The sequence below is a fragment of the Elephas maximus genome, chromosome 19 (assembly GCF_024166365.1).
Source record: "Elephas maximus indicus isolate mEleMax1 chromosome 19, mEleMax1 primary haplotype, whole genome shotgun sequence".
Lineage (NCBI taxonomy): Eukaryota > Metazoa > Chordata > Mammalia > Proboscidea > Elephantidae > Elephas > Elephas maximus.
Window position 1 is genome coordinate 26,752,920 of NC_064837.1, and position 17,212 is coordinate 26,770,131.

Here is a 17,212-nt window from a genome sequence, read left to right on the forward strand (position 1 = left end):
TCACTTTTCACTTAAAATTATTTTACAGTCAGATGATCAGGATATGTTAAAATAATTCCCGATTTCAAGTGTCTATATTATATATTAGCTTAATATTCAGATATGTTATCTGGTGAATTATATATTTAACTCAAAAGGTAAGGATCCTAATTTTGTATACTTTTGAAAAATACAGTCTTACCTGTTTTCAAATGTTTGAAGATGTTTTTATCTTATTTGTTCACCCTACCTTTTGAATTAGTTAGTATATTGATCTAATTAATGGTAAAAGCTAAAAAGGCTTTACACAGTATTTAAATAGGAGCTCTGCTGTAGTCATCTGGGTAAATGTGTGTACTTTTTAGGTCTGAATATGGGCTCTAGCTCATAGGCTTCATTCCTGTACAGGAGAAGTAAGATCTTTTGAAGCCTGTTTTTTCAAGTATACTGACTCGTCTTTTTCTACTGAATGTAAGAGTTCCTCCACCTGTAGACCACTTAACTGGTAACTTGGTCTTTTATTATTAGAAATTTCTGATTATCCTCAGTAACGGAGGAGCCAAAGTAAAGTAACTCTATAGAATTAATATCTAAACTATCAAAAATCAAGAAATAATGGAGGTATTTTCCTCACTAACGGGACACACTTAATTATTTTTTAGGTTTAGTATAATGGGGGGGGTATCATTCTTAAAGGTGACAAATTCCTGTAAGATTTAAATTCACTTTTATGATAAAAGTAACCAAATCTTGATGCCCTAGTATTTCATATTTTATCCTGTAAATGCCTACAGCTGACCAATTTTCATTTACAGCTCTTTCCAGAAATATATGGGAGATAGAATGCCACATTTCTAGCATGGACAACTGGATGGTTGGTGAACCTCTTTACCACAATAGAAAATAATGGCAAGGGAGGTGGTTTTGGAGGGAGAGAAGATGATTTCCTTTTCAGACATACATATTCAAGTGAAGATGTTTATGTATGTGCATTGTACAGATTTACATGAGCACGACTCTCAAGTTCTGTCAAACTCCCAGGGGATAGAGGTGCTAGTGAAAGGAGGAACTCTACTTCTTACCTTATACCCACTGCTGTCAAATTGATTCCGACTCACAGCGACCCCGCAGGACAGAGTAGAACTGCCCCATAGGGTTTCCAAGGAGTGCCTGGTGGATTTGAACTGTCAACCTTTTGGTTAGCAGTCGATCTCTTAAATCACTGTGCCACCAGAACTCCAATTCTTACTTTATATACTTCTGATTATTTGAATTACTCCTAACAAGCATATTTTACTTTTGAACTAAAAAAAAAAAATTTTGATGCTTTGGCAATTAAAGAGATTTGGGCTCCATTTCTAGCTCTGTTGCTTTTCAGCTGCAATCTCTAAACTGCTGTGAAACCTCATATATAAAAAAGAGGTGATGTCATAATACATGGAAGTACTTGGCATGTAATTAGCTATATTAATTGTTATTGTTATATTACCATTGCTATCATGAGAGGAAATAACCTGGTCCCATCCTTACAGCATAGTGTAACATAATGTTCTAAGCCCTAGAAGGGTTTTAACAGTGGACTGATACCAGATTTTTACTTTTGTAACTGTATATTGGCTGAAGGAGTGAAAATGGATGCTGGGAGACCACTTAGGAGAATACCCCAACAGAACACATGAGAGAAAATAAGGGCCTGAACTAAGGCAGACATAGTGGAAAATGGAGAAGTGTGGAAAAAAATTAAGTGCTACTTTTGTCAAACGATCGTCTGTCAAATAAGATATTTCAAAGTAAAAAATGAACCAATTAGACAAACTTTTTTCTGGGTTTCATAGACTTGTTGTTGTTAGGTGCCATCGAGTCAGTTCCAACTCATAGCAGCCATGTGTACAACAGAATGAAACACTGCCCAGTCCTGCGCCATCCTCACAATGATTATGCTTGAGACCACTGTTGCAGCCACTGTGTCACTGAGGGTTTTCCTCTTTTTCACTGACCCTCTGCTTTACCAAGTGTGATGTTCTTCTCCAGGGACTGATCCCTCCTGATAACACGTCCAAAGTATGTAAAGATGTAGTCCCGCCATCCTTGCTTATAAAGAGCATTCTGGCTGTACTTCTTCTAAGACAGATTTGTTCGTTCTTTTGGCAGGCCATGGTATATTCAATATTCTTAGCCGATACCATAACTCAAAGGCGTTGGTTCTTCTTGGGTCTTCCTTATTCATCATCCGGCTTTCACATGCATATGAGGCAATTGAAAATACCATTGCTTAGGTCAGGTGTACCATAGTCTTCAAGGTGAAATCTTTAATACTTTAAAGAGGTCTTTTGCAGCAGATTTGCCCAGTGCAATACTAAGACAGACTAGGAAGAAGGACCTGGCAGTCTACATCTGAAAAGAATTAGGCAGGAAAAACTTTATGAACAGCAGCATAACATTATTTGATATAGTGCTGGAAGATGAGCCCCTCAGGTTGGAAGACACTCAAAATACAACTGGGGAAGAGCTGCCTCCTTGAAGTAGAGTTGACCTTAATGATGTGGGTGAAGTCAAGCTTTTGGGACCTTCATTTGCTGATATGGCATGACTCAAAAGAAGAAGAAACAGCTGCAAACATCCGTTAATAATTGGAACCTGGAATGTATGATGTATGAATCTAGGAAAATTGGAAAGCCTCAAAAATGAAATGGAATGCATAAACATCGATACCCTAGGCATTAGTGAGCTGAAATGGACTAGTATTGGTCATTCTAAGGTCTGCTACACTAGTAATAAGAACTGGAAGAGGAATGGCATTGCATTCACCATCAAAAAGAACATTTCAAGATCTGTCCTCAAGTACAACGCTGTCAGTGATAGGATAATATCCATATGCCTATGAGGAAGACCAGTTAACACAGCCATTATTTAAATTTAAGCACCAACCACTAAGGCCAAAGATGAAGAAACTGAAGCTTTTTACCAACTTCTGCAGTCTGAAATTGATCAAACACACAATCAGGATGCATTGATAATTACTGGTGATTGGAATGCAAAAGATGGAAACAAAGAAGGATCAGTGGTTAGAAAATAAGGCCTTGGTGACAGAAACGATGCCGGAGATAGCATGACAGAATTCTGCAAGAGCAACAACTTCTTCATTGATAGACTGAGCTGATGAAAATCATCTTTTGAAGATGATTCCACAAGTCAGGTTACCAATTACCTTTAGTGTTTATTCCTATAAGGAGTGCCACCTAGAAAAGTCACTATTCCCTATTTTAACAATATATTATTAATGATGTAACTCTTCAGTATAGATGGTATTTGCTTTTAAGAGGTGAGAACTTTGTTTCTTGTTTTGGCTGTTTGGGGAGCATTTTATTGTTTAACACTTAAACCTAAAAGGCATAGAATCTCGAAAAATAGTTATTTTATTGACTTGGCCTTGACTTAGAATTATTGTATATGCCATTCAGTAGCCTAAAGTCTGACTTTAAACATCTAAAATACACTCAAACTTGTTTTCTCATGCATTAACATAGATGTTCAAAAACAATCTGTTTTTACAGCTTTAGAGGTAAGAAATAGAAACTAACATTAAAGCAGATGATACATTAACCTCAGAATTTTAAGGCTCAGTGTCAAAAACTGCTAATTCATAGAAGGCGACAGCTTGTAATAATGAATCATATAACTCTTCGACTCTGTTTTGTTCAGTAGATGAAAACATCTGTCTGTACTGGACTACTTTATCCAACGGGAAGAATACTCGAGGCTCTGCCTTCAGTACAGATTCTGAGAGAAACTGCTCCACCAGTTCTTTTCCGCTAGTCCTCGTGTCGCCGACCATTAGTTTAAAGTGCTTCCCGACTGCGTTTCTGTTCACGCTCAGCACCTGGTGCCGGCGGTCCTGGGCGAATGTTGTGTTTAACAAGGTATACAGCATGGCTTCCACCATATGAAAATGCAGCAGTATCGGAAACAGCGAGGGGTTCTGAAGTGGAAGTCCTGTTTTCTCCAGGATATAGAAATCGGCTGTAGGCATCTTTGAAACGACTGAAGACATCTTTAGCGGAAAAAAAAAGGAAATAAATGAGCAGAAATAATTCATGAAGTTTTAATGTTGGGGTCCCCCTCTATTTAGAAATATTATAAATTATGTGATTTATATTGCTATTGACTGTATTGGAATAACTGAAAAAACACTGTATGGAGGAGTCAGGAGACCAACTTCTGGTCATGGTTCTATCAGAAACAAGCTGAGCTCAGGTAAGCCGTTCAGTCCCCCTAAGCAACATGTCTTCACCTGTAAAACAGGCTTAATAATTTCTAAAACCCATTTGGCTTTGGGATTAGATAACTTAAAACTTATTCATTAGTCTTTTAAGAATTCTTAGCATAGGGTTAGAATAACTAGCATAGAGTCAATCATCCCTACAGCTGATCGATCATGTCTGCAGTCTGACTGAACCACTGATCGATCATGTCCGCAGGGCTGACTGAACCGCTGATCGATCATGTCCGCAGTCTGACTGAACCGCTGATCGATCATGTCCGCAGTCTGACTGAACCGCTGATCGATCTTGTCCGCAGTCTGACTGAACCGCTGATCGATCATGTCCGCAGTCTGACTGAACCGCTGATCGATCATGTCCGCAGTCTGACTGAACCGCTGATCGATCATGTCCGCAGTCTGACTGAACCGCTGATCGATCATGTCCGCAGTCTGACTGAACCGCTGATCGATCATGTCCGCAGGGCTGACTGAACCGCTGATCGATCATGTCCGCAGGGCTGACTGAACCGCTGATCGATCATGTCCGCAGTCTGACTGAACCGCTGATCGATCACGTCCGCAGTCTGACTGAACCGCTGATCGATCACGTCCGCAGTCTGACTGAACCGCTGATCGATCACGTCCGCAGTCTGACTGAACCGCTGATCGATCACGTCCGCAGGGCTGACTGAACCGCTGATCGATCACGTCCGCAGTCTGACTGAACCGCTGATCGATCACGTCCGCAAGGCTGACTGAACCACTGATCGATCACGTCCGCAGGGCTGACTGAACCACTGATCGATCACGTCCGCAGGGCTGACTGAACCACTGATCGATCACGTCCGCAGGGCTGACTGAACCACTGATCGATCACGTCCGCAGTCTGACTGAACCACTGATCGATCATGTCCGCAGTCTGACTGAACCACTGATCGATCATGTCCGCAGGGCTGACTGAACCACTGATCGATCACGTCCGCAGTCTGACTGAACCACTGATCGATCACGTCCGCAAGGCTGACTGAACCACTGATCGATCACGTCCGCAGGGCTGACTGAACCACTGATCGATCACGTCCGCAGGGCTGACTGAACCACTGATCGATCACGTCCGCAGGGCTGACTGAACCACTGATCGATCACGTCCGCAGGGCTGACTGAACCACTGATCGATCATGTCCGCAGGGCTGACTGAACCACTGATCGATCATGTCCGCAGTCTGACTGAACCACTGATCGATCATGTCCGCAGTCTGACTGAACCACTGATCGATCATGTCCACAGTCTGACTGAACCACAGTTTGCACATGTATAATCAGGATGGTAACTCCTGCCCGTTTCCTAAGGTTCTGAAGACTCAAATGAGAATAAACATGACAGCATTTTGAAAAATTAAGCTTTTATAAATATAAGGTAGTGATGATATCCTAAAACATTCAGAATAGTATTCTTCACCACAGAACGAAGGGAAGAAAGACCCGATTTAAAAAGATGACAAGTGACCGGTGAGTAGTAAGTACCAAGAGAAAATCCATCCTTACTACCTGTCTACATTCCTTTTGGGACTAGAAGATTAAACTACACAAGGAGCTCTAGAAGACAGGAACTTGGAGGTGCAAGGGCCTTACCTCTTCTAAATAGACAGATGACAGGTATGTCCCTTTCATCATTCTGCAGCTTTCATCTTGCTGCCAGTCCAGCACTGTCATTTTACGATCAAGGTGAGCCCAGGCAATTCTTCGAGTACCATAAACAATAGATACGATACTATTAACTGCCTAAAACAAAAAGGCTGGTTTAATTAGGAGTGTAAACATTTTAACAAAGTTTAAGCCACAATCTAAGAATGCCTAATTTATGTAATATAAACAGATTTGCCATTTATGATTGAACTGAGAATTGTTTTTTTTACAAATGCAGGAGTAATTATTACTAAAAGGTAACCAGGAGAATCCAGTTTATGGACAAAGAACCCTTACTCATTGTCAGCACCTAGCCCAAAGCAGGCATTCAAATATTCAAGTGTTGCCTAGATAATGGGAAACAAGAAACATAACCATACAAGAAATGCTATCATACAATAGTTACTGTAGAGAGGGGGAGGTCAGGCAAGACTCACTGGAGGATTAGGAGAATGAGTAAAATGGTAAACAGGTTATTTTACCCAGATGTCGGCAAAGATATAGGCTGATTGACACCTCACAGGCACTAAAAGCTGCAACTGGGAAACGGCAGAGAGGTAGGCAGATTTCTGCCAAGTTAAGTAACTTTCTTTATCCTCAGACCTACAAGGCATGTAACATTGGGTAGTAAGAAGATTTACATTTCAGAAAGATCACTGACAGCTCTGTGTGGAAGGAGCTCAACTAGAGCTGGGCATCTGTGTTAGACACCTGCTGTAACATATGACAAAGTATTAAAAACCTAAGACAGTGACAGCGATGAAGGAAAGAAACAGATAATGGAAGCAGAAGTGGTATCGGGGGGTGAAGGAGGCACCTAGGATAACTAGTTTGATTTCCATGATGGGATGGCATAATTAAGATGATAAGAGGTAGGTCAACTTGGGAAGGTGGGGGGAGATAAGCTGTTTTTAAATGTGTTGGGTTCAGGTCGCCTATAGGGCTCCTAGGTCCCTGGATGGTGCAAGCAGTTTGTGCTCAACTATAAATCAACAGGTTTGTGGTTTGAACCCAGCCGGTGGCACCACGGAAGAAAGGCCTGGCAATCTGCTTCTATAAAGATTACAGCCAAGAAAACCCTAAGGGCAGTTCCACTCTAACACATGCAGTTGCCATGAGTCAGAATTAACTCCACAGCAATGGGTTTGGTTGTTGGTTTTATAGGACTAAAGGAAGATGTGTAACAGATAACCAGGTATGTGGCTCCATCTCAGTGGGAACTCAGGGATGGAGGCATAGTACAGTGGCATCAACTCATTCCCACATGGCTCACTTAGTTACATCAACAAATAAAGTACTAATATGTTCTGTAGATACAGAGTGAAACAAACATTTTATAATTGTATACGCATATCCCTTTCGCTGCTAAGGATTGGATAAGTATCTTAAAGGCAGAATAGTTTGGATGCCCAGACATCTACGAAATACAAGCCTTTTGGTTCCTTTCTTTAGCTTAATGATTCTCAAGCTTTAGTGTGCATCGGAATTACTGTAACAGGTTGTCCACAAAACCATGTACCCAGTACCTCGTGGGCAATAGACGGATTTTAGAACCTAACCCCCTAAATAAGATGCAGCTTTACTATACTCTGAGTGTAAGTACTGATGTTAGCCATGAGTTGGGATGAAAATCATTCCTGGAAATTTTGGTTCAAGTATGTCCCAGATCAACTACAGCAGGAGTCCCATCCAGAGTCCATGGATGGATGTAAAGAAATACATGAGTCCTCTGAAAGTACACGCAAAATTCTGCGTATGTGCTACAAATCTTTTTTTCTGGGAAGAGCATCCATAGCTTTCATAAGGTTCTTAAAAATATCTGTATTTTCCAAAAGCTACTAATCCAGAAAATCACTGGTCCAGAAAAAAAATGGTGCTTATCATTATTTTAATGTGCGTTAGAGGAAGCTTTACAGAGCAAATGAGTGTCTCATTAAACAATTATACACGTATTGTTTTGTGACATTGGTTGCCAACCTTATGACATGTCAACACTCCCCTTCTCGACCTTGGGTTCCTCGTTACCAGTTTTCATGTCCCCTCCTGCCTTCTTGTCCTTGCCCCTGAGTTGGTGTGCCCATTTAATCTCATTTTGTTCAGTGGGCCTGTCTAATCTTAGGCTGAATCTTTGGGTGAACCCCAGGAGTGACTTCATTACTGAGCTAAAAGGATGTCCAGGGGCCATACTCTCAGGGTTTCTCCAGTCTCTGTGACATCACTAAGTCTGGTCTTTTTTTGTGGGTTGGAATTTTTGTCTAACTCTGTCTGGGACCCTCTATTGTGATCCCTGTCAGAGCAGTCAGTGGTGGTAGCTGGGTACCACGTAGTTGTGCTGGACTCAGTCTGGTGGAGGCTGTGGTAGTTGTGGTCCCTGAGTCCTTTGGACTGATCTTTCCCTTGTGCCTTTGGTTTTCTTCATTCTCCCCTGCTCCAGACAGGGTGGGGCCAGCGGAGTATCTTAGATGGCTGCTCATAAGCTTTTAAGATCCCAGACGCTACTCACCAAATTAGGATAGAGAACATTTTCTTTATAAACTATGTTATGCCAATTGAGCTAGATGATTCTGGAGACCATGGTCCCCGCGGCCCTCAGCCCAGTAATTTGGTCCATCAGGGAGTTTGGAGGTGTCTACAAAGCTTCTATGACCTTGCCTTGGTCAAGTTGTGCTGGCTTCCCCAGTACTGTGTACTGTCTTACCCTTCAAAAATGGCGCTTAGTATAAGAGAATATTTTATCAAGTAATGCTACACAGGACTTAAGTTCCTGCAAGGTTTAATGCTTGACTGATGAGCCCACTAATTTTAATATTTAGTTTTTTCAGACAACACTGAAAAAAAGATTTGTTTTTATAACTTTTTTTGAAAGGAGGAAGGGATGTCATAAAATAATTTTAAATCCTGCTGGAAAGGTTTATAATGTTTTAAGACTCTTAAAAAATTTTTTTGAGTTGTTATAAATTGTTCATAATCATTTATGATTTAACATATTGTCTATTCATAGATAAAATCCAAACTTCTTGGCTATAATTTCTTAATGTCTCATTTCTCCCCAACATAACCCTCAAATACAGCCAGGCATCTCCTCAACATTCCTCTTAAATAAACCTTTTGCACAGACCTACTTCTGGATACCAACTGTTCTTTCTACCTAGAATGTCCTCTTCCAATTAGCCTAATTCTCTTCTTCAACATTCAAGTTAACTTCTTCCAGTATGCCTTTCTAACCATCATAGCCCGCAGTCCTCTATCCTCTAAGATAATTTACTGCTCTTACATCTCATTATTAGTAGTGATCACAGGTTATATACCTGTTGCCTTCGAGATGATTCTGACTCATATTGATCAGAGCAGAGCTGCCCCATAGGATTTCCAAGGAATGGCTGGCGGATTCAGACTGCCAACCTTTTGGTTAGCAGCTAAGTTCTTAACCACTACACCACCAAGACTCCATAGGTTATATAGCTTATTTACCTAATGGAGCCCTGGTGGCACAGTAGTTAAGGAGCTAGGCTGCTAGTCAAAAAGCCAGAGTTTAAATCTACCAGCTGCTCCTTGGAAACCCTACGGGGCAGTTCTACTGTGTCATTATGAGTTGGAATAGACTCAACAGCAACCGGTTTGGGGTTTTTTTTTGGTATTTAGCTAATATGATAGATGTATAATAGGTTCCTTATTTATACGTGCATGTCTGGACCCACCAACTAAACTATAAGCTGCCAGAAGAACCCTATCTTGGTAACTCCCCAACCCAATGCCCAGAATAGTCCTTTGCTGAGTAAGTTCTCAAATATTTAGCCAATGTAACAGATATTAAGAAAAACAGTATACCTTAAGTCTTTCTCTTCCTACATCGGGTTTGATGAGCTTTCCCAAGAGCCCGTTGTCCTTTAATTTTTTTTTTTTCTTTTTAGTCTCTGGACAAAGAATGGAATAACAAACTTGAATGACAGTTTTATACTGGAACAAGGGCACATTCATTAAACTCTCCACATTCTGAAATGGCCCAAATTTTTCTCTGTGCTCTATAATATTGGTGGACTTTCTTCCACGAAGCAATTTGAAAGCTTCAAGTTCTTTATTCGATGCTGTGTTCAGCACATGCAAGACGGAAGCCTGCTGTTCCAAAGAAAAGAGCTTGTCAAGTGCATTTCCAGACTCCTTTGTAGTTTCACCACAAAAAGCAACGTTGGGAATAATTTTCATAGGAGCAGCTGATTTTTCCCGACAGCAGGAATTACGTAGGGCCTGGAATAGGGATGACCTCGATGGAACTGGACAGCATCTCCACCTCACTAAAAGAAGAATGTAGCAAAATACAAGTTCAGACATCCTAATTCCTTTTGGTATTAGTTGTAGACTTTGCAAGGTGACATAGACTGTCCCATAGTTTAAGAATTAGCAGGCTATATTAAATTCTGGAAATAGGTTTAGTTTTAAAACTGTATCTTTAAAATAGGGGTTTTTTGTTCAGTCGCTAGAGGTGTTTTCTGATTTTTATGGATCAGTCCTAAATCTTACTACCTAGAAATTGTATCTTATGACCATTTAGAAGCATGTCGTTTAAAAAAAAAAATGATTTCAACAGCTTAGCATTTTTTATAACATTTTTGACTTTAGAGGGATCTTTTTGTAATTACTCTCTCGTTAAGAGTATTTATCTTCACTTCATTTCTCACTATAGCTTTTCCCTCATCTGGTGGGACCAAATACAATTAAAGTTTATTCATTTATAAAACGCGGCCCTGGTGGCGCAGTGGTTACAGCGCTCAGCTGCTAACTGGAAGGTTGGCGGTTCAAACTCACCAGCCCACTCCGCGGGAGAAAGATGTGGCCGTCTGCTTCCTTTACAGACGCACAGCCTTGGGAACCTTACGGGGCAGTTCTACCCCCTTCTTAAGGAATGTCTAGAATGTTAATGCGTGGTATATTTAAGGGCGGTCCTTAATTTCTTCGGAACACTTTTCAAAATTTCTACCGTGCATATGTTTTTTGCAAAAAGAGAAGCCATAGAAGCAGTTATTTTCTCAAACTAAGGAGAAGTCGCTCCGACACCTCAGTCACAGGAAGGCAGCGCAGCGCGAGGTAAGCAAACGGCGGGGAGGATCCGAAGCCTCCGTCCGCCCGCCCGGCCGCCCGGGAGGCAGCCGTCCGCGGAGCCACTGCCCAGGCGAGCGCACCTCTGCGAGGCTCGGGGACCGAAGCCGCCCGGTCAGCTCAGCTAGGCCTTCAGGAGGGCAACGTGGGCCGGGGGTCCGCAGGGGGAAAGCAGCCTAGAACCAGGGGCCAAGGGCAGACGGAGAACGAACCGGCATTCACGGAACCCTACCTCCCGCCAAGAGAAGACTAGGAAACGGCATCTTCCGAGTTAAACCAGGAAGATCCCGCGGACCTTGCTCCGCGCTGACTTCCGGTCCCTGGGAGCCGCTCAAAAGGGCTCGGGCGGGAACCGGCGGAAAGGTTCCGGCGGAAATCGCGTTCCCGGGCCGGTTGGAAGCGGGTCTGCCGTGGCTCCACTAGCCGCCTCGGGTCCCGAACCCCGGGCTTGTTCCCCTGCATCGAGAAAAATGCTCGCCCCGACCGGCCCCTGACAGTAGCTGGGCGGGTGGGGGTGGGGGTGGGAGCGCTTCGCCCGAGTCTTTGGGAACGTAGTTCGCAAGGCTCGGCTCCTTGGGGATACTCTGGGTTTATAACAGGCACACAGATTGATGAGCTCCTTTTGGGGCCCGGGCTGGGGCGCAAAGAGTGGGGTCTGGTGGAAGAGCGGAGACAAGTACACAAATAATCCTATCACTGGGTAGGATGGAATAGGTGGGAAGGGTGCGAAGTGTTTCAGGAGCTCAGCAGGGAAACAGCGTGCAGGCCAGGCAGGCCAGCGTAGGAAGATGTGGCTTTGGCGCTGGGCCTGGAAGGTCGGAGCAGCACTTCATTTGGAAGGGATGAAGGGAGATGAGGCTGGCACCAAATTTGGGTGGAGCTTTGGGTAATCCAAATTTGGAGCAGTTGAATAACTTCACCAGGTAGCCCGAAGCCACCGAGACTTTCGAGTTAGAGGGTAAGACTGAAGGTGTGCTTCTAGAAAGTAGCCATAAAGCAATATAAGGCTGGGTTGGAGGTGAAGAGCCTGGGAGCAAGGAGAGGAGAGGAAAGCTAGCGTCCTGTTCCAAGGGAGAGGCAGTGGTGAAGAAATGAACCTGGAAGGTGGAAGGAGAGTGGAAAGAAAGGGATTCGTTCTGAAAAACGCAGAGGCTTTATCTGGCTTTGTGAGAATCAGGGGACTCAGGAGAGAGTGGCTTTGGAAAGGAAAGGTGATGAGTTTGGGTTTATATGAGACGGGAGTGGGTGGATCGTCGGAGCAGGTGTTGTCCACGAGGAAGAGCCAGAGTGGGGAATCATAAGTTACTCTTGGGAATTCTAGGAATCTTGGCAGTTTCTGGGAAACTTAGGAACCAAACCCGAAATTAAGTCAACTTTTTGTGCAAAATCCTCAAAATGCGGAGGAAATAATTTCCTTTTAAAGCCAAAGCTTATTCAATTTAATGAGGCCATACGGAGCCCTGACGGTGCTGTCAGAGATGTGGTTAGCTGGCAAGAAACGCAACTTATCACTTACTAACTGCGCAACCTTGGGGAGTTACTCATCCTCTCTGAATGTCCTCTTCCTCATTTGTGAAAGGGACATAATGATACCTGCTTCGCAGAACTGCTGGCAGGGTTAATGAGAAACTGGATGCAGAGAGCTCAGCACATAATACTCAAACCAAACCCACGGCCTGGACTGGATTCCGACTCATAGCAACCCCATAGGGTTTCCAAGGCTGTAAATCTCTATGGAAGGAGACTGCCGCGTCTTTCTCCCGCGGAGCCGCTGGTGGTTTCGACCTTTTGCTTGGCAGTCCATTGCTTTAACCATTGCGCCATCAGGGCTCCTTTGGCACAATATTTAAAAAAAAAAAAAAAAGTTGCCGTTGAGTGGATTCGGACTCAGCGACCATACAGGACAGAGCAGAACTGTCCCATAGAGTTTCCAAGGAGCAGCTGGTGAATTCAGACTGCTGACCTTTTGATTAGCAGCCGAGCTCTTAACCACTGTGCCACTAGGGCACACAATAACAAACAAAAAAATTTTTTTTCTTTTTTTTTTGTTACACAATAAGGGGTCGATAAATGTTCCCACCCAAAGCCATCAACAGACAGGTGGCGCCACTGCTCAGAGCTCAGCCAACCTCTGAAAGGCCAGAGTGAATGGAGGCAGAAACATCTGATCTCACCTTGCCTTCAAAAATCAGTTGCCATCAGGTTGATTCTGACTCAAGTGACGCCATATGTGTCAAAGCAGGATTGTGCTCCATAGGGTTTTCAATGGCTGATTTTTTCGGAAGTGGATCACCAGGCCTTTTTTCCAAGATGCCCCTGAGTGGACTTGAACCTCCAACCTTTTAGTTAGCAGCCAAGCACAGTAACCATTTGTACCACCCAAAACTGGTTCCTGTGGACTCGATTCCAACTTATAGTGACCCTATAGGACAGAGTAGAACTGCTCCATAGGATTTCCAAGGAGCGGCTGGTGGATTCGAACTGCCAACCCTTTGGTTAGCAGCCGTAGCTCTTAACCACTATGTCACCAGGGCTCAATTTGCACCCCCCAGGTCCCAATAAATATCAGTTCCCCCATTAAAGCTTCACCTCTTCTTGGGAGCTAATTATTAACGACCTTGTGGGGAAACTCACAGCCCCCGGAGCATTCATTCAGAATTATACTTTGACCAGAGGCAATCATGATGCATGACTCACTGTAAACCAGATGCTGTGTTCAAAATGAAAGTTGTTGTCTTCCCCCCAGAAACTAGCCCATTTTGACTTCCCTATTTTTGTCACCCAGATGTAGATGTCCCAGGTTCCTTCAGTTCCTTGCTTCACTATGTCTAGCCTCTCACCTAGTTTCCCTCTCTTTAAAACTTTTCTGACTGTGACCCGTGGTCACTTGATGTGACGTATGTATATGTGAGGCAACAGCTTCATAAAACAATACTTGTGTTTTTACATGTGATGTACCCTGAGAGTCTCTATTCTAGTTCTTTTTCAATCTCTCTGAACTTTTTTTTTTTTTTTTTCGGTTTAGTGAGAGAATAACCGTCGTTATTGTTTAAGCCACTTTTAGCTCAGTATTCTGGAACTTGTTGCTGATAACTTGCTAATTAATATACACAGTCAGGAGACAATCTAGGGATTTGATGTCCCCACACACATTCTATGCTGTCTCGCCTCTGTGCCTTTCATGTGCTGGTCCCTTTCTCTGGAGTGCTGTTTCTCCCAAATGGACTGAATTCTGCTCACCTTTTAAGGGCTGACACCTTTTAAAAGCCCGGGAAGCTTCCCTGTCTTCCAAGCCAGAAGTATCCTCTCTCTCATTTCAAGCACTGTCTTAAATGTAGGGGTTTTGTTTTGTTTTGTTTTGCTTCTGATTACCATGTCTCTTCCTCTTTATTTGATTCTATTTTCCCAAGGTGATCTGGAAGCTACCAACCAGACTATATAAAAATCCACTCTGCATGTCTCAACATGCCTCCTGGAGCTCAAGGGTCAGTCAATCCTGTGTTTCAAACCTGTGTTCCAATCCTGGTTTACTAACAGTGTGAACTGGGCCAAGCTATTTTCACCTCTCTGAGCCTCTTCAGATCCCTCTAGAGTGGAAGCAGAACCCAGACCATAATTACATTCCCTACAATCCCCAGCAAAATGCCTGACACATATCAGGATTCATTAAGTGTTTGTTGAAAAAAAATGATCACATAAAACATCTAAAAAGTTCATTATGTCTGGGAAAACATAATTGATGAAGTAAAAGAACTGAACAGAAGATTTCAAAGGGCCTCTCGAGAACCAAAGTAAAGTATTATAATGACACGTGCAAAGAGCTGGAGATGGAAAACCAAAAGGAAACAACACGCTCGGTGTTTCTCAAGCTGAAAGAACTGAAGAAAAAATTCAAGCCTCGAGTTGCAATAGTGAAGGATTCCATGGGGAAAATATTAAACGACCCAGGAAGCATCAAAAGAAGATGGAAGAAATACACAGAGTCATTATACCAGAAAGAATTAGTCGATATTCAACCATTTCAAGAGGTGGCATATGATCAGGAACCGATGGTACTGAAGGAAGAAGTCCAAGCTGCTCTGAAGGCATTGGCGAAAAACAAGGCTCCAGGAATTGATGGAATATCAGTTGAGGTGTTTCAACAAACAGATGCAACGCTAGAGGTGCTCACTCGTCTATGCCAAGAAATATGGAGGACAGCTTCCTGGCCAACTGACTGGAAGAGATCCATATTTATGCCTATTCCCAAGAAAGATGATCCAACCGAACGTGGAAATTATAGAACAATATCATTAATATCACACGCAAGCAAAATTTTGCTGAAGATCATGCAAAAACAGCTGTAGCAGTATATGGACAGGGAACTGCCAGAAATTCAGGCTGGTTTCAGAAGAGAACGTGGAACCAGGGATATCATTGCTGATGTCAGATGGATCCTGGCTGAAAGCAGAGAATACCAGAAGGATGTTTACCTGGGTTTCATTGACTATGCAAAGGCATTCGACTGTGTGGATCATAACAAACTATGGATAACACTGCGAAGAATGGGAATTCCAGAACACTTAATCGTGCTCATAAGGAACCTTTACATAGATCAAGAGGCAGTTTTTCAGACAGAACAAGGGGATACTGATTGGTTTAAAGTCAGGAAAGGTGTACGTCAGGGTTGTATTCTTTCACCATACCTATTTAATCTATATGCTGAACAAATAACCCAAGAAGCTGGACTATATGAAGAAGAATGGGGCATCAGGATTGGAGGAAGACACATTAACAACCTGCGCTATGCAGATGACACAACCTTGCTTGCTGAAAGTGAAGAGGACTTGAAGCACTTACTAATGAAGTTCAAAGACCACAGCCTTCAGTACGGATTACACCTCAACATAAAGAAAACAAAAATCCTCACAACTGGACCAATGAGCAACAACGTGATCAATGGAGAAAAGATTAAAGTTGTCCAGGATTTCATTTTACTTGGACACGCAATCAACAGCCATGGAAGCAGCAGTCAAGAAATCAAAAGACGCATTGCATTGGGCAAAACTGCTGCAGAGGACCTCTTTAAAGTGTTGAAGAGCAAAGATGTCACCCTGAAGACTAAGGTGCGCCTGACCCAAGCCATGCTATTTTCAATCACATCATATGCATGTGAAAGCTGGACAATGAATAAGGAAGACCGAAGAAGAGTTGACGCCTTTGAATTGTGGTGTTGGCGAAGAATATTGAATATACCATGGACTGCCAAAAGAAGGAACAAATCTGTCTTGGAAGAAGTACAACCAGAATGCTCCTTAGAGGCAAGGATGGCGAGACTGTGTCTTACATACTTTGGACACGTTGTCAGGAGGGATCAGTCCCTGGAGAAGGACATCATGCTTGGCAGAGTACAGGGTCAGCGGAGAAGAGGAAGACCCTCAACGAGGTGGATTGACACAGTGGCTGCAACAATGAGCTCAAGCCTAACGATTGTAAGGGTGGCATAGGACTGGCCCGTGTTTCGTTCTGTTGTGCATAGGGTCGCTATGAGTCGGAACCGGCTCGACAGCACCTAACAACAACAACAATGTATATAAACCCCACTGCCATCCAGTTGATTCCAACTCATAGCAACCCTATAAAACAGAGTAGAATGCCTCATAGGGTTCCCAAGGAGCAGCTAGTGGATTCAAACTGCTGGTCTTTTGGTTAGCGGCCGAGCTGTCAACCACTGCACCATCAGGGCTCTCTCTCTCTCTCTCTCTCTCTATATATATATGTATAAATATATACACACACATATATATATTAATAGACAGACAGATTAATCTCAAGGAAATGGCTCATGTGGTTTTAGAGGCTGGCAACTCACATAGCAGCAGGGGCTGATGAACCCAAGTTTGGCAGGTCAGACAGCAGCTTGCTGGCTCACAGGCTGCTGAGGCCAACAGATCCCAAGATCGGCAGGCAATACAGCTGGCTGCTGGCTCAAGTCTCAAGAACCAGAGGTCAGATGATGACAAGCTGGATGCAGGATCCAGAGCAAGCAAAAGCCATGGAACTTTGCCAAAAAGTCCATGTATATTGGATGCAGGCCACACTACGGAGGAAACACTCCTTACAAACTGATTGTCTGATCACATCGGATCACATCGTGGAGGATATCACAAAATGGAGGATAACTACATCATCATATAAGTGCCAAACTACATC

At 43.0% G+C, this 17,212-nt stretch overlaps 1 protein-coding gene across 2 annotated transcripts; it reads right to left on the minus strand.

Moving 5' to 3' along the window:
• Positions 1-803: 803 nt before the first annotated feature.
• Positions 804-11,339, minus strand: TEFM (transcription elongation factor, mitochondrial). 2 transcript variants are annotated; one of them, XM_049859026.1, is made up of 4 exons: positions 11,253-11,339; positions 9,755-10,218; positions 5,873-6,022; positions 804-4,030 (listed from the first exon to the last, which is right to left on the minus strand). In XM_049859026.1, exons 1-4 carry the CDS (start codon positions 11,281-11,283, stop codon positions 3,593-3,595), a joined length of 1,083 nt encoding a protein of 360 aa, XP_049714983.1. In that variant the 5' UTR covers positions 11,284-11,339; the 3' UTR covers positions 804-3,592. The 2 variants fall into 2 exon arrangements, with proteins under 2 accessions (XP_049714983.1, XP_049714984.1); XM_049859027.1 differs by lacking the exon at positions 11,253-11,339 and adding an exon at positions 11,104-11,246.
• Between the last annotated feature and the right edge of the window lie 5,873 nt (positions 11,340-17,212).

Excerpts from the sequence above, each read along its gene's own strand:
- TEFM (XM_049859026.1), bottom strand. The coding sequence starts at position 11,283 with ATGCCGTTTCCTAGTCTTCTCTTGGCGGGAG. Across the intron at positions 6,023-9,754 it reads TAGGAAGAGAAAGACTTAAG|GCAGTTAATAGTATCGTATC; the intron begins GTATACTGTTTT and ends TTTTTGTTTTAG. Across the intron at positions 4,031-5,872 it reads CATCTGTCTATTTAGAAGAG|ATGTCTTCAGTCGTTTCAAA; the intron begins GTAAGGCCCTTG and ends TTTCCGCTAAAG.